The sequence below is a fragment of the Piliocolobus tephrosceles genome, chromosome 6, assembly GCF_002776525.5.
Source record: "Piliocolobus tephrosceles isolate RC106 chromosome 6, ASM277652v3, whole genome shotgun sequence".
Classification (NCBI taxonomy): domain Eukaryota; kingdom Metazoa; phylum Chordata; class Mammalia; order Primates; family Cercopithecidae; genus Piliocolobus; species Piliocolobus tephrosceles.
In genome coordinates, this window is record NC_045439.1 from 85,108,432 (window position 1) to 85,130,931 (window position 22,500).

A 22,500-nucleotide genomic window follows, 5' to 3' on the forward strand; every position below is an offset into this window, starting at 1 on the left:
CAGGCCATAAACATCAGAGTCATAACTGCAGGGTACTAACGGGGTTCTAGGCAGAGGGTGAAATGGGAAGTTTTGGTGGCAAATGACTCTGTGGCCCTCACATCACACCAGGTGGGTGGACCAGTCACAGGACAAATATGTAAATATCCTATTTAGACATTGGATTGCCTAAATAAGAGAGGGCAGGAACAGCTTGGGAAGACAGGAGTAATTGATGTATTCAGGGCCCAAGGGCTTGGGAGTTGGGGGCAGGTGCAGAGGAGGAGCTCCAGTTGGGCCAAGTCAGCCCCCAGCTGCGGGCGGGTACAGGACAGGCACTGAGTCAGCAGAGCGGCAGTGGGTGAGGGCACACAGGTGAGAGGGGTGCAGACTGACAGAGACCCAGATTACAGGGCTGATGGGGAGGGGGAAGGAAGAAGGGAGGCCAGGCATGCCCAACAGAGCCAGGGACCCCTCAGCCTGCCCTCATTGTCCATCTCTATCTGAGCCCCACAGCCTCCTCCACCCCATTCCAGGGGTAGTGCAAACCAGTCAAGGTTTCTTGGGGTTCTGTTCCCAGGGTGAAGGGGAAACAAATGTTTCCCTTTCTTTAATCCAGCTCCTGATCTTTAATCCAGGTTCCAACCAGCCTTGCTTTGACAGGGTTCAGGGAGTGCACGTCCCCCAGCGCCCACTGCCCACCACCCTCTCTGCCCTCTCCCTCTCAGCCCTGCAAGACACTGAGGGGGAAGGGGTCTGTCCAATCCCATTAGGCAGAAGGCCCCGAAGGGTGGAGTGCTGATGTGGGCCTTGCTGCTGATGCTGCGGAGGCAGCCCATGACCCCCCTACCCAGCTTGGGGCTCTGGCTTGGGTCTCCTCCAGCTCTGAGAAGGTCAGGAGGAGGCCCTGGCCCGGGAGGAGCTCAGGAGTAGCTCAGAGGCCCAGGCCTGTTCCCTGGGGACACTCCAGGGCTGGGCCTGTGTCTCTTCCTGCCCTCTCTCCCCTCTTCCAGCCCCCCATGACCTCCTGTACAGGTTCGATGTGCTTTGTTCTTATTTTACAAAGCAGATCTCATGGAAACTTTGCCCTTGAAACCCAACCCTCAGATGGCCGCTCCTGCCTGTGAACCTTGGCTGGCTTCCTCACAGGCTGGGTCCTGGACCTCGGGGTGGGACACCTGGGGTTGGCCCCGTAGCACCTTCTTCCTGCCCAGGCCCCAGGGGTGATCTGCTTGGGGAGCTTCCTGGCTGGTTTCTGAAACCTCCCCTGCCCCCTGCGCCTCAGGGCCTGCCACAGGTGAGCAGGATGAGATCTGGGCTCTTCATTTTTTTTAAAAGAATGAGTTACATTTATTGATAGTTTGTCACATGCTTTATAAATGGTCACCGTTTGAAACATGTATTATTACTATTTTGGGGAGGGGGACTCTTCATTTTACAGGGGACAAGCAAGACAGGCTCAAGGAGGGAAAGGACAGGCTCAAAGTCATCACAGTGTGGGACTGGAATGCAGTTGCCTTGCCTTCTTTCTTTTTGCACATCTTCCATCTCCAGGGTGAGGAGGGGTGTAGCACAGGCACCCAAGACAGCTGCGGTCCAGGCCCAGCCCCACCTGTGGTCTCAGTGACGCCCCAGAGGTCCTATCTTCCCCACATAATGAGGCTGCTCCATTCTCCTCAAAGCCAGACCTATTTCATAGGGCCCAGATCCCACCTTCACCCAGGGCCCCCAGAGAACAGAGCTGGAGACACTTCCACTCCTAGCACTGGATGCCTCCTCCCTCCTGTGAAGCTGTAGGTTGTGGGGTGGAGGACACCCTTTTAAGGCAGGCTCGGGGGGGCTGTAAACTCCAAGACTCCTGAAAGCCAGTAAGAAGTGAGAAGGTAGGCACACCATTTGGGATTTTTATTTTTCACTGAGCTAGGAGAGGAGATTCCAGCGATGGAATCCAGAGAAAGTTCTACAGGAACAGAACAGAAATTGGCTGGGCCCTGGGCCCAGAGAAGGCCTGGAGCCGCTTACTGTTCAGTGCCAGCTTCATCCTTGGCACTCTGCCTCTCACACAGCATCACTCCGGCTCCCAGAGCCCACAGTGGCAGCCGCTGGAGGCTGTGGTGGTAGCTGCTGCCCTGCCCAAGGAGGGGTGTGGGCTTGGCTCTGGAAGTCCAAACCAGAAAGAGCCTTAGAAATCATTCAGGCCATTCCCATTTTACAGGTGATGAAATAAGGCTCAGAGAGAGCAGGGGCTTTCAAGAACAATAAAGGTGGAGACTGGAACTCAGGCCTCCTGTCTGCCCAGGGTATTTGCCCAAGCTCTCTCTGAGAGTATCTCAGTGTTGGTGTCTAGAGGGGCTGGACACGCAAGGGAGCTGGCCTGTGCGTGCATGTCTATGTGTGCCAGGATGCATCTGTGGCTTCTGTCTCTGAACGTGCCAGGGGTTTTGTGTCCTGTGTGTGTCTTTCTGTGGGTGCTCCTGTGTGCAGGAACTTGGGGCCATGGCCAGAGAGGGATGGGCGTATTCCTGCAATCTTGGGAGGCCTCCACAGGCTGAGCTGGCGGAGAGGGTCCTGAAGAGTAAGGTGAAGATGGGGGCTTTGCTCCCAGCAGAGAGGAAAAAAACAGAAGATAGGGTTGAGGCATGGATGGGAAAGGTCTTAGAACTAGGATGGGGCAAGGAAAACAAAGCCCCAAATGGAGTATGGGTCTCTGGAAGTTGACCTCACTCTCAGCCCTCATGGGGACCCAGCCCAGTGAGTAACCCCGGGGAAGTGGTCACATTACGTGACACTTCTCAGCTGATTGCTTGAGGTCCCCCAGTGTGGCCTGGGCCTTGTCCTTGAGTGAGCCCAGGTCCAAGCCAGGAAGGCTGGCCAGCTGCCCAAGGACTGAGGCCTTCTCCTCCTCCTCCTCTGTGTCCTCCTCGATCATCTTGGCCAGCTCCCGGGGCAGCTCCACATCTCCACCTGCCATCTGGATCTGGCTCTCATCTGTCTCATTCTGAAGGGAAGAGAGGGTGGGGTGGAGTGGAAGTCTGTGAGAACCCAGAGTTGAGAGGACAGGGAGGAGGCTTGGTCTGGGTTCCAGGCCCCTAGATTCTCTCTTATTTTTTTGTAGAGATGAGGTCTCCCTATGTTGCCCACACTGGTCTCAAAGTGCTGGGAATACAGGAGTGAGCCACCATGCCCGGCCCCCTAGATTCTTGAGCCCCATGTTCCAGTGAGCTCAGCTCCCACCCCCACATCCCAGGATCAATCTTTGGATGCTTGGACATGGAGACCTTTCAGACAAATACTTATGAGTCTCCATGTCCTTATTGGAGACTCCTGAAATATTACCTTATTTCACTCTGAGATACTGAAGGACCAGCACAGCGAGTAAAGACAAAATGAAAATACTTATGAGTCACACTGTTACAGTCAGCTAAGTCATGTTTTGACTCTTGTTATGCTTAAGGGTGTAACCAAAAATAGTGATGGGTACCATTTATCAAACATCTATTACATCTATTACATGGCAGATGTTGAGCTGGGTGCCTTTAATTCTCACAATGACCCTGTGAGGTAGGTAGGTATTGTTACTCCCACTTCACAAATAAGGAAATTGAGGCTTACAGGATTTAGGTAACTTACTTTAAATTTAAGTTACTTAACTAACTTAAGTAACTTAAATTGTCCAAGGTCACACAGGTAGGATGTTGGGGAGCTAGATTCAAACCTATGTCACTGATTCCAACATGCATGGCACCTACGATGGCCATGGCCCTTCACTGTTCTTCTGGGGGGCGCCTCGTGTCCTACTCAGTTGCATCCAAGTCTTGGTTCTTCTGCTCAACTCTGACTTCCCTGATGGCAGGTGTCTCTTATATGCCTAGCACAAGTATCTGAGGAATGACTTTATTTCCAGGAGAGTTTGCAGTGAGGAAGGCTTTCTGGACTGGTTTTTCCCCGTGAGAGATTTCCAAAAGATTGGTGCCCTGTGGGCAGTCAAAAGCAGCTGGGGATTTAGTAAATATTTGTTGAATAAGCGAATGTGATGTTCATATATTTGGTCATTCAATTCAAGTGGAAGATCAAAATCAGGAGCACCATAGCCCTGTGCTATTTTCCCGAGTCCAGCACAGTTCTGGGTGCACTAGGGTGATATTCTGGGAGAGATTTGTGCTTCAGTCCCCTCCTTAGACAACAGGAGCAGCACACTTACATGCCCTTCTGGTGCTGCACTGCTCAGGGGAGCATGGGGGCAGGGAACTCCTGAGACATACTCTCTGGCGCTTGGCCAGCCAAGGGGGTACTTGGCTTTCTACAGGCAGACTCCATATCCTGGAAAGCAGCCTGGGGCCCTAGAGCAAAGGCAGGCTCATATTCACCAGCTTGAGGGCTGGTTCCAGCTCCATGGCTCACTGGCTGTATGATCTTAGCCAAGTCCCTCCATCTCTCTGAGCCTCAGTTTCATCATTTGTGGCTGTGGGTGATAGCTGCCTGGCAGCATTATTGGGGGTTAGATGAGAAAATGAAGGTCAAGTACTTGGCACACACAGGGCTTCTCTCCCCCACCTTAAGTAAGTTCTGCCCTCCAGTAGGTTCAGAAACCCCCAGAGCACTCACTTCTGCAGTCAAATCTACTGCTTTCTGCCTCCCCTGTGTCTTCCTCTGCCCAGGCCTGGCCTAGGCTTGGTGGGGGTATGGGGGCGGGTGGAGGAGAAAAGAGGCCTAGATTGGCTCCAGAAATATAGACCTGTCAGTTTCATGAGAACTGGGGTCCCCTCAGCACAAAGCCCTGGCCCTTGGTGGGCACAGATTAACTATGAGTGAGTGAGTGAATGAATAAATGAACAAATGAATGAGAAGGAAGGATCTAACCAAGCACCCTGTGAGTCTTATAACTGAGGGCTGTGGTGCCCAGAATGGGGCGAAGGAGTTGAGAACCCAGAGCTCAGGGTCCCAGATGTGCCTTGCAGCCGGGGCCAGCTTACCTTGGGTAGCCGGTATTTGTCTCGGAAGTGGCTCCGCAGTGTGGCCCGCTCTGCCTTCCTCTGTGTGAACTGTGCATCCCGCTCCATCCTGCAGGGTCACCAGGGGCAGAGTCACCATGAGGGCAGAGAGAGGGGAGTTGGAGTCTTCGAGGGAGGGACAGAAGGGGTCTCTGAGTCCTGGCAGCACTGCTGCATTGGTCCCTGTGTGTAGCAAAGGCACTCCAACCAGGACAGCCAGGTCTCTGCTGCCTCTCCCCATCACAGTGCCCTTTGTTGTCTCTGCTGCTGCATGGAACTAGGGGGCCAAGGTGGCATTCTGTCTGGTTCTCTCTGCAGACCCTAATTATTTGTCCCTCATGGCCTCCAACTTGGTCTGTTGTTCCCTCACTGAGAAGCTATGTCGTGTAGGGAAAAGTATTCAGGCCAAACTTGGGTTCACGCCCCAGCTCCTACTACCATTTTAGGTATATCCTTAGGTAAGTCACTTACCTTCCTCTTCTGTAAAATGGGGATAAAGTTTTGCAACTCACAAAACTGGTATCAGGATTAAGTGAAATAATAGCTATCATTTATGAGACTTTATCATGTGCCAGGTGCTGCTAAACAGTTTACAGGCATTGGTATTTAATCTTCATAAATATACAAGACATGTATTATGATTACCATCCCCACTTTCCAGAAAAGGAAACAGAGGCACAGAAAGATTAAGTAACTTGCCTAAAGTTACCCAGCTAATAGGCAAAGCCAGGCTCTGAACCCAAGTAGTCTAGCAGCAGAATCCAGCCCCAAACTGTCCCAGCACTGCAGGCGCACAAGTAGGCTCAATGTCTGTGAGTGCCCCCATCTCAGGGTCTGCCTCCGCGACTCTGAGCCTCCTCGGCTGCACCACTTTTTTCAGAGCCTCAAGCTCAGAGGAGCCCCAGTTGGAAGACATAGGCGGCTGGGACCAGATCGGATTAAGGGATTATTGTTTCGTCAGAAATGCACGTGCATCCCCCTCCTCGTCCCAGACTCCGGTCGCCCCTTCCCCCACTCCCCCTTGGCCAGAGTATGAAGCTGGAGCGGGGTTTTGGGTTTGAGATGGGATGGGTCTGGGGGCAGTGTAGAGGACACCTCCCGGTCTCTTACCGTGTCTAGGGAGGTAGGGGAGAGGGGATTGGGACCTGAGGCTGGCCCGGGGATGGACTGAGCAGTTGTGGGGTTGGGGAGGGGGAGGTCGTTGGAGCCAAGAAGGAATCCCACTCACTTCTCTTCCACCAGTTGCTTCTGATACTCCTCGTACTCCTCCCGGCTCATGCCCTGAGCTTCCGCGGCCGACTTGTCCCCATCCCCCTTGTCCTCGCCGCCTCCCAGGCTCCCAGTGAGGTTCTTCAGCTGGCCGCCCACCATGGTCTTCACCATAAACGCCATGGTCTTCGCCGGCTGGGGCACTGGGCGCCTGCTACCACGCGCTAGGCACCGGGCACGTCCGCGCCTACTTCAGCACTAGGTATCGCGGACAGCTCCCGCCGCGGGCCCGCGCCCCACGCTTGGCGCCGCCCGCCGCCCGCCCCCGCCCGGGCCCGCCCCCACCTCCCCAAACCCCTCCTCACGGGGGGCGGGGGGCAGCACGGGGCTGAGAGGGCTGGACCACGTGCCCGCTCCCCACTCCCGCCTCCCCCACGTGCCTCCTTCAAGGCCGAGCTCCGCTGGGCACTGCTGACAGCGGATTAGGGCCTGCGGTGGTGGGGTCGCTCTCCCGGGAGAGGGGTTGAGCTGATACACTCCTGGAACCCTGTTCCCTAGCGTCTTCCAACTTTCTCCTTTCCTGGGCCACTGATAACTGGGATTTCAGCTGGGAGATCCAGGTAGCAGCAAGGGGTAAAAACCCAGCCTTGGGCGCCCCCCATTCTCCCCACCCACCCAACTCACTGAACCCAGCAGCTGCCCAAAGAGCTTGACGCTGGAAAAGGGAGGGAGACCTGAGGGCGCGAGCGGGAATCCCAGTTATGGTTCCGCGAGTTGGCCTCTCAGGGTTGCTCTGTCACGCGCCTCCCCTGCTGCCCCTGGAGCAGTTAGGAGTGGGGAGGGAGAGAGCTGCTCAGTGATGCTGGCTGAGCTGGAGGGACTCAGGAGGGACACTGCTGTCTGTTCTGGGTGAATTTGAGGACAGCATTATATACAGTCATGGCTCTCTTTTCCTCCATAGTCGAGGGTTCAAAGCCCGTGGGTATCTGGTCTTTTGGAGGTTAAGCCAGGCCTTGGCCTCCTTGCCTGCTTGGAGCGCACTCCTAGCCAGCTACTCAGAAGGGGAGGAAGCCTTCACAGAGATTAGGGTGAGGCTGGAAAGCAGACCATCATATCACAGCATGGGGAGAGGGAAATCACCTTTAATAAGGTGGGAGTGTGCTGAAAGCTCAGGTGTGGGTGGGAGCTGGGCACCCAGATGGAGAGGATAATGACCAAGCACCCACCCCAGACACTGCCTACTTCCCAGTGATGCAAAGCAGGCTCTGAGGTGGGTCAGGCAGGCATGCTGGCAGGGAGAGGCTGCCTCCTGAGAATTCCCGGGGCCCTGGGGGTGTGTGGTACAGGACCCAGAGGAAGGCTGCCTGTGAACAGACACTCCTGTAGGCTCTGGTTCAGCTCCTGCCTGCTGCGAGAGAAAAGGTTACAGGCTACTTGTATCTCTCCTTTATGGGCTTTCGAAAAATCAAGACTCTCGTGCTTGTCTTGCTACACTCACTGCACCACAACTTCCCCTGTTCTTGGACTTTCTGCGGCTCTTTGGCCTGCTGCATATGGTCCACGCTTTCCCCCCGGGCACGTAAGGTCTGTCCTAGTGGCTCCAGGCTGATTGCCACCACTGCACTCCTGTGCATGTGCTGAAGCCTGTGAGCATTTCCACCTTGTGCTTTTTAAAGCTTAGCTCATTTTACTCCTCCTCCAGGACCATCCCAGCCCACACGGACTCTTCTTGTCTTGAAATTCCACCAACAAAGATTGTCAGTCTCATTGCTGAGGCCCTTAGCACACCCCACATCTCTAAATGGTGCACGTTCATTCAGCAAACACACACCAAGCAAAACTAGTGACCTCCTCTCACTTTTTCAGATCTCTTTGCCCAATTTCACAAAGGTCCTGCCCTTTGCTCCAACACTACTGAACTTGCCACTTTTTCTCTAAAATATTATGTTTTTCTCACACCTCCCTGCCTTTTCTCATGCTGTTCCCTCTGCCTCTATGCCTTTACCTGTCTTGTCAGGGTGGAAAACTCCTAGTCACCTTAATGACCATATCAAATGTCCCTTTCAGGTTGATTCCCTAACCAAGGGGGTCAAGTATATTCTCCTGCATTCTTGTAGCCCCTCAGCTTCCTGACATCATGGCATTGACTACACAGGGTCAGTTAAACCTGTGTGAGTGAGCTCCGTGAGAGCAGGACCCAGATGGGGCTGGGGGCTGAGCAGGTGGTCAGTGGTGCTTGGTGAGAGAATGGGCCCTATCCTGCACTGTGCTCTTTGTGATTTGGGGACTGGGCAGGTCCCCTCTGGGCTGAAGTGTCCCCTCTCCTAAATCCAATGGCTATAGCTGAGAACCAGGAGATGCCAGTGCTGTAGGAAGTCCTACTCACGGGGTGGCCCACCTGAAGTGCACGTAGCTGAAGAAGCCTACAGTCTGAATGAGGAGGAAGAACAGGAAGATGCCAGGATGCAGGCACGAGGAGGCCTTTGAGGGCTGGCCAGGTGGGCGGGGGGCCTTGGCCGCTGCCTTCTGAAAGGGGAAAGTCTAAGGTCCTAGCTTAGTTTCTTACTCAAAAGGAGGGGGGACCTGGAATCTAGGCCATGTGCATGCTCCGTTTCCTTTCCCCAGGCTCGGGGTGTCCTGGCTCTCATCCAGGGAACTTGGAGAGGGGGCAGTGTACAAAGCTGCCTCCCCCACCCCAGCTCCCATGGCTGCATTTGTGGGAACAGCTGGGAAGGCCTGGGATCATCAAGGGGCCCAGGGCTCAAGAGAAGAGAAAGAGAGAAGTAGAGAGCCAAAGACAGGGTGAGCAGGGTGAGGGCGAGGGAAGGAGGATGGGACAGGGCATGGGGAAGATCCGACACCACCACTGGACTCTGAATGATCTTGGACATGGCCCACCCCATTTGGATTGAGCGGTGTCCAGGGCCCTGCTGGTGCTGAGTCTGTGGGACTCTCCAGAGAGCAGAGAGGGCAGAGAGAAGATGAGATGTGTGCTGGCATGTATGCACGCGCATACAGACACTGACACAGGCACAGATGTGCTTGCCAGCAGTCCTGGGAGGGGAGGGCAAAGGCAGGATGGCTTGGGGCTGCCAAAGTGCTAGAAGAAGGGTGGCTGAGCCCAGACATCAGGGTTGGGGACCCCATGCTGCCCGCTACTTCCCCCTCACCGCCGGGCCCTGAAGCTCCTTCTGCAGGAGGCCCAGGATGTGGTCCAGCTCTAAGAAATGATGCTCGGTGCCCACAGGCAGGTAGGAGACCTGGGCTTCTGCAGCCATGCGGACAGCTGCATCCCTAATCGGGGGTGGAAACCAAGTAAGATGACTCATTACCTCTTCTGCTTCCACACAAATGGCCTAATCATTTCCCATCTCCCCAGGGGCAGCACATGGGTGGGGAACAGGTACCATCCATGGGGCCCCTTCTTGGGGGCTGGTCTTTCTCCTCCAACCTTCTTCCTAGATCCTGAGACTTTAGCTCAGATAAAGATCTCCCTAAAGCTATCTGTGTCAACCCCAGGCTCCCCAGCTCTGCCTTCCATCCTGGATTTAACTCCTTTCCTTCTTCTCATCTAGGTGCCTCTCCACCCCCAACCCTAGCCCTCTAGCTCTGTGTGTACAGGGGGGCTTTAGGCTTCAGGTTGGGATACATGCCTCCTCCACGGCATCCCCAGAACTCCCCCAACCCCCAGGGCTCCAGAGATCCAGCCTAGAGTGGGATAACGGGAAGCTAATGGGGGCGCAAAACCAAGTCAGAGACTGCCTCCTCCAGCTGGTCTGGTCTTGGCTGTGCTCCCTCTCCAAGAGCCCCCATCAAAATGCCCCTCATCCCAGGAGCTGCCACTGAAGGAGCGCTCAGATTTCTTAACCCTCCTGAGGGTGGGAGTGTCTGAGGCGGCTTTCATGATGGGCTTCTCCTGGAGAGAACTGCTTTTCAACAAGGACTTGCAAAACATTAAACTTGATTCAGTTAAATTCAAGTCAACTCAACAAACCTAACTCCACCCCCAGCCCTTCCAGTTGACAGGCTGTGTGCTGGGCGCTGAGGAAATGATGGAAGGAATGAAGGGCTAATGGAGGAACTTCAGGCAGAGAAACAAGGTGGTGGAGGGGTCCCTACCCAGTCCCTTACCTCATCTCTTGCAGGGCCTGGAGCAGAGTCCTCTGTCCATGGAGCAGGGCATCGACCTTAGCAGAGTCCTGCAGGAGGGCCAGCCTCTTGTCTAGGGCCCAGGACACAGCCCCTCTCTTGTCAGAGCCCACCTTCCCAGGTTCACTGCAGCCTCTTCCTTCCAGAGGCCTTCCCAGATTACCAGGCCTTCCTTATTTGGACACACTGTGTTTCTCTGACCTCATCCACAGGGGCTTCCCACATTCCCCCTCCGCTCACACCCCTCTCCCCAGGGGTGGTGGTTTCCTCCCAACAGTGGCCACTTCAGGGTTTTCTCAAAATACCTCTCCCTTCTTATTTATTTGAGATGGAGTCTTGCTCTGTCGCCAGGCTGGAGTGCAGTGGCACAATCTCAGCTCACGGCTACCTCCGCCTCCCAGGTTCAAGCGATTCTTCTGCCTCAGCCTCCCAAGTAACTGGGACTACAGACGCACGCCACCACGCCCAGCTAATTTTTGTATTTTTAGTAGAGACAGGGTTTCACCATATTGGCCAGGATGGTCTCGATCTCTTGACCTCATGATCCGCCCGCCTTGGCCTCCCAGAGTGCTAGGATTACAAGCGTGAGTCACCACGCCCGGCCAAAATACCTCTCCCTTCTAAAAGTGGTTCTGTCCCCTGAAGGAGGCAGAGGCCCAGCCTAGTCCTCTCTTTCCCGGTTCGCCCAGGGCACTATCCAAGCTGGGGCCAGTGCTGGTCAACACCCAGTGTTTGGGTCCCTGCCTTACTGAGTGGTGTCCAGGGCCTGGGGGTAGGATCAGAGAGGCCTGGCCCTGGAGTGTGAGTCCCCTCCCCGTTTCCCCACACTAGCAGCCCAGCCTAAGCTGCTCTGACACAAGATTAAAACCTTGAGCTGTCAGAGTCCAGCAAAGCCCGCAAGAGCTGCTGGCCTCCTCTGCCCAGTATCTAACACCTTGGCTGAGTTTAGCTCTCAGGCCCCCAGGCTGGGCATGACCCGAGGCATGACTCCCTGGGGGAGGAGCCAGATGGCAATGGAGATGAAATGAGGCTTCTGGTGCAACTGAGCATTAAGCAAGCCATATGCAAATTGCATGTGAAGCTACATGCAAATTAGCACCTAGTCTATTTCTGTCATTCATCTACAGAGCCGAGTCCAAATATCTGGCATCTCCTCTCCCCAGCCCCAGCCTCAGCCCCAGCCCCATGCACATTTGGTTGTGCAGAGATGCTATTCCGCATGCTGCCGTACCCCATCCTGTGACCTCATCCCTGCCCTCCTTTCCCTCCAGGCCTTAGGGAGACTAGTTGCTTACTACAGTGCTTGCTTGCCTTTCAGGCCCACAGGTGGAGACTTGGATGCCTGTGGGGCTACTCACCCAGCCTCCATCAGGCCTGGCTTGGCCTGGGGGCCCCAGCTGCTTCTTCCATTGCTTCTCAGCCTGGGCCAGCTGCTCGGAGAGACCCCGCAGAGCCTGAAGGATCCGGCTGTGTCTGCCCAGCGTCTCCTCCAGGTCAAAGAGCCTTTCCCCTGGGGATTAGGGCAGAGCTGGGATGGGCAGCCAGCCATGGTGGCATAACACAGCCTATCTTATCTTTGGGGGGGCTTGTTGGAGGGGGTGCCAGAAAGTGTGGCTGCTGCCTCCAAGACCCTCTCCTGGAAAATGAATCTGAGTGGTAAGGTGGGGATAGGACAGAACACTTGGGCCCAGGGCCTGTTTAGATATGGCCTCCTCAGGCCTCAGTTTCCCTTCTGATTAAAGGACTCCTGGTCCTAAGGGTGGAGGATGCTGTGACACTCAGATGGGCGCCACCTGCCTGTTCTCTCAGTCCCTACCTTCTCCTTGAGCTTCAGAGCCTGACTTTGGAGTTACATCCTCCCTGGTGCCCAGGCCCAGCCTTGCCCGCAGCCCTTCCAGCTGCCTCGCCAGACGGAGCTGCTCCATCTCCAGGAAGGGCTGAGGGGGAACCTGGGGGAGGAAGACAGAAAGTCGGGCCCCAAACCCATGGGAGCCCACAGGCTTCCCCACGAGCCCAGTCTCCCTCCCTGGCCATCTGGCCCTGCAGTTTCTAGCCCTCTGAGTTCTGCCTTCACACAGATCCCCACCCTATTCCCTCCCTGCTGTGGCCTCAGGCCTGTACGTGCTGATCCGCGGCTCTTTAAGCTCATCTCCTCCAGGCAGTCTTCCTTGACCGCCTGGCTGGTTGGGACCTCTCCTCTGTGCTCCCACAGCCCCCTGTGCCTTTTGAGACCTGGCACTGATCACTCTGAACTGTATGTAATGTCACAGCCTGAGCCAGCCAGCCTGTGAGGCCTTGCAGACCGGGCCTGGCCCACAGCACTGCCCAGCACAAGGTCTGGCCTGAGCAGAGCTCAGAGGCCAGGTGGAGGTAAGGGCTGGAATGGCAGGTCTGAGGGCACCATGACATGGGCAAGGGCAGGGTCCCTGGGCTGCCATTCCCAGGTAGGCCAGGGCTGGCATCACCTCTGGGCTGGGCTCACTCAGGCTGAAAGTCAGGAAGGACAGGACATCATGATCATCTGGAAGGGGACAGATGAAGGAGAAGTAAGACCCCTCCACCTAGCAGCCCCCTTGCTCAACCTCCACCTTCACCGCCATGATATCCCACTGAGGCAAGAGGGGTGACTTTGGGCCATCATCTGATGCTTGTCTTGCTCACTTCATAGGAAAGATGTGAGGGTTGACAGGTAGATGGGTGGGTGGTGAGGGTTGAACCTCACACTCAGTCAGAGGCAGGCCCCTGTGAGTGGCAGAAATGGACGATCCCAAAACATCCTGGGCTAGAGCCATGGCAGCAAACCAAGTGACACGCTCAGGCCCCCAGAGCACAGTTGCTACTGGTAGTAGCAACTGTGCAGTGGCCCCCTCTCCGGCATAGCTCTGACCGTATCACTCTCCTCCTCAGAAACCAGACTAAGGTCCTGGCATTCAAGGACTCCCACGCTCTGGTTTCCCTCGGCTTTCCCACTGTGGGATCCTCTGTGGACTCTCCATGGCATCACATCTCTTTGCTCCATTTTCCTAAATGTCCCTCCTTGCTGTCTGTCTTCCACTTGTCCCACAGCTCCCAGCTAGGGGCACTTATGGGGCCAGCACTGAAATCAAAGTTTCTCTTGTTTTATCCCATTTGAGACTTGCAAGTCTCAAGGCAGATGTGACTTCTCCCAAGGGTCATGGAGGCCCAGGTCATGTGGTGAAGTGGCTGATGCCACCCCAGTGCACTTTAAAAGGGGTGCTCAGGGTGATTCATTCATCACTGCCCTTCTGCTCTTACCTGACCAGTGGGATCCTCACCTGCCAGGGTGCCGGTGGCTGCTGAGACCCCAAAGAAACCTCCAGGGACCAAAAGCAGGGGCCCCACATCCACACAGAACTCATCTGGATCACTGGGAGTGAGGCCGCTGGTCAAGGACACCTGAGGGACACGGAGGGAGTGAGCGGTGGGGGGTTGTCCTTACCTCTGACTCCCTGGCTCCCCTGGCCATAGGAGGGCAGGTGGCCCTAGGGCTTGGTGTCAGAATGGCATGGAGGTGACCAGCACTCCTGGTCTCATGTGAGCCCTTACATGTATGTGCTCTGGCTGAGTGTTAGGATTCTGTGTAGGGATGGAAGATCCCCTGTAGATGTTGGTCCGTGTGTGCTAGGGGCCTCACGTGGTGTCACAGGCACTGGTATGTTGGGGCCATGGGCACGCACACACAGCAGCTCTGTAACTCAGAGCCCTGTCAGAAGCAGGAAGTGACTCACCCGCAGCCTCTGCCCCCAGTAGGTGATCCGTGCTCTGAAGGGGTGTGGCCGGTTCCGGAAGTCCCGAAGACAGGAGCCCAGCACTTGGCTGGCTCCATACCTGTGGGCAGTTTGTTCATTTGTTTGTTTTTGAGAAAGAGTCACACTCTGTTGCCCAGGCTGGGGTGCAATGGTACAGTTGTGGCTCATTGCAACCTCTGCCTGCTGGGCTTAAGTGATCCTCCCACCTCAGTCTCCCAAGTAGCTGAGACTACAGGCATGCACCACCACGCCTGGCTCATTTTTGTATTTTTAGTAGAGATGGGGTTTCACATTGTTGGTCAGGCTGGTCTCGAACTCCTGACCTCAAGTGATCCGCCCGTCTTGGCTCCCAAAGTGCTGGGATTATAGGAGTGAGCCACCACGCCTGGCCTTTGTGGGCAGTTGGAATCTGCCAGGATATACAGGACTCAAGGCCTGGCCAGTGAGGGCAGTCCCAGAAGCCACTCTGCCCAGATCTGCTGTGCCACCTCCCTTTCCTCTGGGTGAGCTGGCATGGGATAGGTACCTTGTCTAGCTTGAGTCTCCCTTCTTATAGCCTGCTCCCTTGGCAGAAGAGAGAGGGGCAGGGGAAGCAAGCCCTGCCTGGCAGAGTGTTGGGACTTGGATTTACAGAAGGACTAGGGGCCTCCCTGTGGCCCGTCCTCAAGGGGACAAAGGCCTGGACTAGCAATGCAGTTTCTGCCCTCCATCCCCCCGACCCATCTATCACCCTCGTCCTATCACCCGTCCCTCCCTCCTCCTTCTCTCTCTCTCTCTTTTTTTTTCTTTTCTGAGATGGAGTCTTGCTCTGTTGCTCAGGCTGGAGTGCAGTGGCATGATCTCGGCTCACTGCAACCTTTGCCTCCTGGGTTCAAGTGGTTCTCCTACCTCAGCCTCCTGAGTAGCTGGGATTACAGGTGCTCGCTTGCGCACCATACCCGGCTAATTTTTTTTTTGTTTTTAGTAGAGACGGGGTTTCACCATGTTGGCCAGGCTGGTCTCAAACTCCTGACCTCAGATGATTCACCCGCTTCAGCCTCCCAAAGTGCTGGGATTACAGGCATGAAACACCACGCCTGGCCCCTCCCTCCTTCTTCTCTTAAACTCCAAGTCCCCTGTGCCTCTGGCTTCCCCTTCCTCTCCCAGCTGACTCAGGATGGATGACCTGGACATGTCCTGGCAGCCAAGGACAATGTGACCAGGCTGCCTCCCTGACGGGTCGGCATGGCAGGCTCTGGGAAGTCAGGAGAAGAGTGTTAAACGCTGAGTGTCTCTGGACACCTCAGGCTACTCACAGCAGAGCGTCTGACAGTGCCGCCTTCCGCCAAGAGGGAGGCAGCACAGGGCAGGGGAGAAGCCAGCACCAGAGCAGCCACCTGGGTTTGTGCCCCGAGCTGTGTGACCTTGGGCAAGCCATCTCATCTCTCCAAACCCCAGTGTTGCCATCTCTAAAATGAGGACGGTAATTGGAACGACCTCATAACAATGTTATGAGGGTTAACTAAGACAGTAAATGAGAAGGACTTGGTGCTGGGCCTGGCATACAGTCAGCTCACTCCATAAATGCAGGCAATTACTCTAATTGTTATGAGCGGAGGGAAGGTTGCTGAGAGACACTGACAAACTGGCCCAGCTACTGAGGAGGCATCGGGGCGGCTGGGGAGGGACAGAAGCCAAATCATGCGGAAAAGCGAAAGGACAGCTAAACAGGGAAGAGCGGGGACCCTTCAGGGATAAGTCTGGGCTCAAAGTTCAGCTCTGCCCACAGCACGTCCATTCCCCTCTCTGGGGCTCAATGTCCTGACCTGTAAATGGCACGAACAACCCCCACTTATGGAGGGTGTTGGAGATGGGATGAGATCATGGGAGCGAAGATACTCATCATAGGCCACAGCCTGTGTCATTTCACCTGGGGCTGTTGGGTTGCAGGAATCAAGCCCCAGGAGGGTGGGCTTCGGCTGAGTGACAGTCCAGCAAGGATGGCAGCTCTGGGAGGGTGGGCCCCCTGCTGGAGTAGGCTGGGGCAGGGGCTCGGATGGGGGGATGGGGGGATGGGCCCCTCCCAATGCAAAAATGGAGGTGAGGGGTCAGTCTAGACAGGCCCTTACCCAGGCTGCTCAGCGGCGTTGTGCCCATCGCTGGCCAGCACTCGGATGGCAGGACTGTTCTGCAGGGAGGTGAGAAGCAGCCTGAGCCGCGGGCACGGCGGGAGGGGGAGGGTGTGGGCGGGCAGAGGGCTGGCAGGCAGGAGACAACTACGCACCTGAGTATCCTCTGCCGAGGAGTCAAAGAAGATCCCGATGCCGTCCCATGAGGCCAGCCCCCCGAGGACAGAGCCTACATGGCCCCTGCCTTGGGTGTACCACACGACCTGTAGGTCCGCAGCCCCTCAGCTCAGGGAACCGTGTGAGATACTGGGACCCCAGGGCTCATCACCCGCCTCCCTGACCCACCCTGCTCTGTCAGCTCTAGGAGAGGACACTCACCATGCCCTGGGCTCCCCGGCGCCCCAATCCCGTCACCCTCATCTGCACCTCTACTTCCCAGGCAGAGAAGAAGACAGAGGCCCTGCTCCACACGGCGCCACTCCGGTTCCTCATGGATGGCGTCAGCCGCACTTCCTCCAGGCCCAGGATGGCGTCTGTGGACCAGGGCAGTTCAAGCCCCAGGCCCCACTATACCCCAGTTCCCCCTTCAGTCTCTCTCACCGGCCTGGGCTGGGCTCCCGGAAGAGGAAGAGACAACGCCAAGGCCTGCCATTAAATAACCAGCCAGCCAGGGAAGCAGGAGTCAGAGCCCAGCACAGCTGGAGGGGCGTTTGCCGGGGAGGGCAATGAATGCCAGCACTGTCTGCGTCGTCAGTGAAGCCTCACTGCAGTGTGTGTTGTCTGTTTTTATAAGACCCCATCTAACAGATGAGGAAACTGAGGCTCAGAAAAGTTAAGGAACTAAGTGGATTGGACGGAATTCAGCTCCCTATGACTCCTAAGTGCAAGCTTTTTCCACCACGAGAGAGATTTGTGTCTCACTCTTCCCATTTCTCAGATGAGGAAACTGAGGCCTTGTGACCAAAAAGGAAGTGCCTGAGACCACAGAACACAGGAGAGCACTTTAGGAGAAGTAACTGCAAGGAGGCCCAGGACTCTAGGCTGTGGCCAAATGAGGCCGGAGCTTCCTAGTGGACAGGACGTAGGGGGAATTTCAAGGTGAGGAAAGCAGGAAAGCAAAGTTGCGGAGGTGAGAACTGGCCTGCAGAATGGTGATGAAAGAGTGCAGGACGGAGTGTGTGTGTGAGAATTGTCACTGGCGGTGGTGAGGTGGGGAGGAAGGAGCCCTGCATGGTAGGAAGGAGGAATGGGAGAGAAACTGAGGCAGTCTTGGCAAGAACTGGGGGCAGGGAACTCAGAGGCCCTACTCCAGCTCACTCCCCACCCTCCAACCTGCCAGCCTGGAACCTGGCCCAGGGCCCAGACTCTGCCAGGACGTTCTGGAGGCTGCTAATCCAGCCTGTTTGCTCTATAAAGGCCAGGGATGGGGGTAGGGAGGCTCAGAGCTGCAAGGCACAAGTCCCAGGGCCTCTGGAAGCTGTCACTGCCTCTGAAATCCTTGCAGGAGGCAAGGATTGCCCACTGTCTACTATGCTTTCAGCCTTACGAGGACTGTGGGTGAGACCTTGCCCTAGACCATGGGCTCCTTCAGCCTGGCTCTACCCTGTGTCTCTGGGCTGGGCACAGAGGAGCATCAGGGTGAACCAATGAATGAATAGACAATGCACACATCACTGGGTGATCTTGGAGAAGGTGCCTCTGTTCCCTTACATGATCTGTGACACCCAGACTTGGCAAGGCCCAGAGCAATGAGTGTTGTATAAGCTTGCCATCCTAGTCCTGAGGCAGGGGCCAGTATGGTGTTGTGAGAAACAGCCCACTTTTTTGTTACCTCCTGTGTCTCTATGAAAGAGGACTGGAAGAAACCCTACTGATAAGGCCTATCATCTTAAAGGGATATATTTTGGGCTGGGCGCGGTAGCTCACGCCTATAATCCCAGCACTTTGGGAGGCCGAGGTGGGCGGATCATCTGAGGTCAGGAGTTCGAGACCAGCCTGACCAACATGGAGAAACCCCGTCTCTACTGAAAATATAAAAATTAGCTGCGTGTGGTGGCACGCACCTGTAATCCCAGCTACTCAGGAGACTGAGGCAGGAGAATCACTTGAATCCGGGAGGTGGAGGTTGCAGTGAGCAGAGATCACACTATTGCACTCCAGCCTGGGCAACAAGAGTGAAATTCCATCTCAAAAAAATAAATAAATAAATAAAAAGGGATATTTTGTCCTGGCTTTAGTCAGGAATCATGCCCCATTTCTCAGAACTAACTTTTTTTTTTTTTTGAGACAGAGTCTGGTTCTGTGGTGCCCAGGCTGGAGTGCAATGGCAGGATCTTGGGTTCAAGCGATTCTCCTGCCGCAGCCTCCTGAGGAGCTGGGACTACAGGTGCGTGCCACTACACCCAGCTAATTTTTGTATTTTTAGTAGAGACGGGGTTTCACCATTTTGGCCAGGATGGTTTCGATCTTTTGGCCTCTTGATCCACCTGCCTCGGCCTCCCAAAGTGCTGGGATTACAGGCATGAGCCACTGTGCCTGGCCAAAAACTCACATCTTATAGACAGAAATCCACAGCTGATCTGCTTTCTATCTTTGCTTTGCCTGCTAAGAGGCTCAGAATTAAATTTATGGCCTAACTCTGAGGTGGACAGACCTCACAGCGTATGTTTTGGAAGCCATGCTCCTAGACTATTTCATGCTCCACTCTAATCCTCATTGTCCTTGCTCACTCCTAATGTAAGTAAGCTTCCCTCTATCGTGTAGTTCCATCATCACAAATCCTTTTTGGAACAAGATCTGGTAGAAGACACACTCTGTAGGTCCAGGTTTGGAAGTCCCTGAACACAAACCTATGGGCTAAGATGCTCTCCTGCCTGCTTCCACCCACAACACCCATACAGGGAAGGGCTGGTGCCCACTCACCTGGAATGAGGATGCCTCCCTCCAGGTAGCCCCCAGTTCTCATGGCCAGCCACAGGCCTGCCGGGATGGAGCCAGGAGAGTGGAGGTTTGTGCTGGTCCACATTGCCTTCTGTGTGTCTGGGACTTAGTGTGTGAGCATGTGTCTGTGTGTTCACAGGTCAGAGAGGCAGAGGAAGGGCAGGGGTCCAAGGAGAGGCAGAGGAGAAGAGAGAAGTCCTGGCGCAGGGAAGCAGAGAGGTAGAGGAGAAACAGCCTGGGCAGGGTTCGGGAGTGTTGAGGGGGTGGAGCAGGAGACAAGCCTGGGAGGGGTCCTGGGGTGCCTGGCACTGTCCCAGGCCCTACCCCACCCTGGACAGAGGATGGCTGTGACAGACCCATTCCCCATCAAGTCACAGCCCCTCCAGCACTTTGAGGGACCCTGGGCATGGCTGGTCCCCATCCCTGCCCCTCACCTCCATGATGGCTCCAGAAGGGTATTCCAGCCCCAGGCAATGCCAGCCTTGGGCCTTTGAAGCTGAGCTTGTACTCAAACCTGCGCAGAGGAGGACGCCCCGTCTCAGGACTGTGGGGTTCCAGGAGCAGGAGGAGAAGGCAGAACAAGGGACCTGGACCACTGACCACCGGCATTGTGAAGGCACCTGATGTCTGGGCCCTGGGGTAGATCAGAGCTGAGAGGCCGGGGAGGGGATCCTGGGATAGGGCCAGGCAGGGAGGAGCTGGGGACTGGCCAGGAGCTGGGTTTTGGCACTGTCCTCTCTCTCCCTCTCCAGCACAGACATCCTGTTCCTTCCAGGCCTGCTGTCAGGCCCCGCCCCTCCCTCACCTCCAGTCTGACGTGGGCAGCGGGACGCCTCGACAACCCAAGCTCTGCCCCTGCTCCTGACTCAGGCCGTCTTTCTATCTCCCCTCACGTCCAGCAGCTGGATGTGGTGGAGGGAGGGGGGCACCCAGGGTTGGGCTCCACCCTTCAGCAGCCCTGGCCTCCCCTCCCAGTTAGGGAGACAGGCCTCCACATCCTGCCTGTGTGCCCCAGCATGGGTGGCACATCGATCTGGACACCCATCCTTCTCTCCTCCCTGCCCCCTCGCTTCCTCTCCCGCATTCCCCCAGCTCATCCTTCCAAGCAGCCTGGTTTCCTCAACAAATGCATTACATGAAAAAAAGAAAGGCAGTCTTTAAAGACAGCACAAAAATGCAACGTGCAGACCTTGTTTGGAGCCAAATTTTAACCCAACTGGGAAAACAAAAAGAAGATATTGGGGACATTTGAACAATGGCTATTTTTGAACAATGGATATTTGACTATACTGAAGAATTGTTAAAAAATTTTAGGGCCGGGCACCGTGGCTCATGTCTGTAATCCTAGCACTTTGGGAACCCAAGGTGGGTGGATCACCTGAGGTCAGGAGTTTGAGACCAGCCTGGCCAACATGGTGAAACTCCGTCTCTACTAAAATAAACACACACAAAATTAGCCAGGTGTGGTGGCGCATGCCTGTAATCCCAGCTACTTGGGAGGCTGAGGCAGGAGAATCACTTGAACCCGGGAGGCAGAGGTTGCGGTGAGCAGAGATTGCTCCATTGCACTCCAGCCTGGGTGACAAGAGTGAAAATCTATCTCAAAAAAAAAAAAAAATTAAGGCCTAATATGGTATTGTGGTTACGTTTTTTATTTTTTATTGTATTTATTTATTTATTTGAGACTGAGTCTCGCACTGTCGCCCAGGCTGGAGTGCAGTGGCGCGATCTGAGCTCACCGCAAGCTCCGCCTCCCGGGTTCACACCATTCTCCTGCTTCAGCCTCCCAAGTAGCTGGGACTACAGGCGCCCGCCACCACGTCTGGCTAATTTTTTGTATTTTTTAGTAGAGACAGGATTTCACTGTGTTAGCCAGGATGGTCTCGATCTCCTGACCTCGTGATCAGCCTGCCTCAGCCTCCCAAAGTGCTGAGATCACAGGCATGAGCCACCGCGCCCGGCCTTTTTTTTTTTTTGATAGGTGGTGTTTTTCTATGTTACCCAGGATGGACTCAAACTCCTGGGCTCAAAGGATCCTCCCACCTCCTGAATAGCTGGAAATAAAGGCATGAGGCACCACACCTGGCTTGTGGTTATTTTATTTTATTTATTTATTTATTTTTTTGAGATGGAGTCTCGCTCTGTCACCCAGGCTGGAGTGCAGTGGCACCATCTTAGCTCACTGCAAGCTCCGCCTCCCAGGTTCATGCCATTCTCCTGCCTCAGCCTCTTGAGTAGCTGGGACTACAGGCACCCGCCATCACACCCGGCTGATTTTTTGTATTTTTTTTTAGTAGAGACGGGGTTTCACTGTGTTAGCCAGGATAGTCTTGATCTCCTGACCTCGTGATCCGCCCGTCTCGGCCTCCCAAAGTGCTGGGATTACAGGCGTGAGCCACCGCGCCCGGCCTGTGGTTATGTTTTTAAAGTGTTGTCTTTTGGAGAAACATACAAAAGCTTTACAGATGAATTGCTGTAATGCCATGGATTTGCTTCAGAATATTCCAGGGCTTGTGGGGAGCAGGTGGGGTAGAGATGAGACAGAATTGACTTTGAGTTGGTAAGTGCTGAAGCTGGATGGCAGGATGCAGGGGTTCCTTATATCTTCTCTCTACTTTTATTATTTTTTTAAACAGGGTCTCACTGTCACCCAGACTGGAGTGCAATGGCAGGATCGTAGAGGAGCTAAGACTATAGGCATACACTACTATGCCTAACTAGCTATTTTTTTTGAGACAAATTCTCACTCTGTCGCCCAGGGTGGAGTGCAGTGGCGTGATAAAAGTTGGTTTTCCAGAATGACTTATTTGCCAAGAATTCTGGATAGCTGAAATTTTACTGTGCTTTGGAGGTTCCCAATAGGAGTTGGTGACTGAAGCTTTACAAATGGATTAAAATCAAAGTTGTGAAACGTTAAATGTGAAATGTTAGGACATGCTATAAGAAATCATTTCACAGGCCAGGTGCAGTGGCTTACACCTGTAATCCCAGCACTTTGGGAGGCCGAGGCAGGCAGATCACCTGAGGTCGGGAGTTCAAGACCAGCCTGACCAACATGGTGAAACCCCATCTCTACTAAAAATACAAAATTAGCCAGGAGGCTGAGGCAGGAGAATCGCTTGAACCCCTTGAACCCAGGAGGCAGAGGTTGAGGTGAGCCAAGATCGCGCCATTGCACTCTAGCCTGGGTGACAAGAGTGAAACTCTGTCTCAAAAAAAAAAAAAGAAAGAAAGAAAAAAGATACTATTTTGCAACACCAAGCCTTCACCTGCCTCCATCTGCTCCTCCTGCCTTTACAGCCACGCTGGTGGATAGGTGGTCCATTCTGTCCCCGCCTCCTCACTGGATCCTCA

At 54.8% G+C, this 22,500-nt stretch overlaps 2 protein-coding genes across 2 annotated transcripts; both read right to left on the reverse strand.

Annotated features, from left to right (window-relative positions):
- Window positions 1-1,844: 1,844 nt before the first annotated feature.
- Window positions 1,845-6,456, reverse strand: CPLX3 (complexin 3). Its single transcript, XM_023196586.1, has 3 exons — window positions 6,199-6,456; window positions 4,953-5,040; window positions 1,845-2,977 (listed from the first exon to the last, which is right to left on the reverse strand). Exons 1-3 carry the CDS (start codon window positions 6,360-6,362, stop codon window positions 2,753-2,755), a joined length of 477 nt encoding a protein of 158 aa, XP_023052354.1. The 5' UTR covers window positions 6,363-6,456; the 3' UTR covers window positions 1,845-2,752.
- An 845-nt stretch (window positions 6,457-7,301) lies between these two features.
- LMAN1L (lectin, mannose binding 1 like) lies at window positions 7,302-19,755 on the reverse strand. Its single transcript, XM_023196582.1, has 14 exons — window positions 19,581-19,755; window positions 16,585-16,739; window positions 16,362-16,469; window positions 16,207-16,265; window positions 14,078-14,177; window positions 13,625-13,745; window positions 12,794-12,849; window positions 12,145-12,277; window positions 11,653-11,838; window positions 10,780-10,797; window positions 10,311-10,401; window positions 9,350-9,473; window positions 8,578-8,705; window positions 7,302-7,584 (listed from the first exon to the last, which is right to left on the reverse strand). The coding sequence occupies exons 1-14, from the start codon at window positions 19,753-19,755 to the stop codon at window positions 7,455-7,457; spliced, it is 1,584 nt and encodes a 527-aa protein (XP_023052350.1). The 3' UTR covers window positions 7,302-7,454.
- Window positions 19,756-22,500: the final 2,745 nt, after the last annotated feature.

Coding starts and splice junctions, on each gene's coding strand:
- CPLX3 (XM_023196586.1), bottom strand. CDS start 6,362: ATGGCGTTTATGGTGAAGACCATGGTGGGCGGCCAGCTGAAGAACCTC. Junction 5,041..6,198: donor AAGCAACTGGTGGAAGAGAA/GTGAGTGGGATT, acceptor GTGACCCTGCAG/GATGGAGCGGGATGCACAGT. Junction 2,978..4,952: donor ACAAATACCGGCTACCCAAG/GTAAGCTGGCCC, acceptor TCTTCCCTTCAG/AATGAGACAGATGAGAGCCA.
- LMAN1L (XM_023196582.1), bottom strand. CDS start 19,755: ATGCCGGTGGTCAGTGGTCCAGGTCCCTTGTTCTGCCTTCTCCTCCTG. Junction 9,474..10,310: donor CAGGCCCTGCAAGAGATGAG/GTAAGGGACTGG, acceptor ACCCCCGATTAG/GGATGCAGCTGTCCGCATGG. Junction 7,585..8,577: donor TTCAGCTACGTGCACTTCAG/GTGGGCCACCCC, acceptor CTCTCGCAGCAG/GCAGGAGCTGAACCAGAGCC.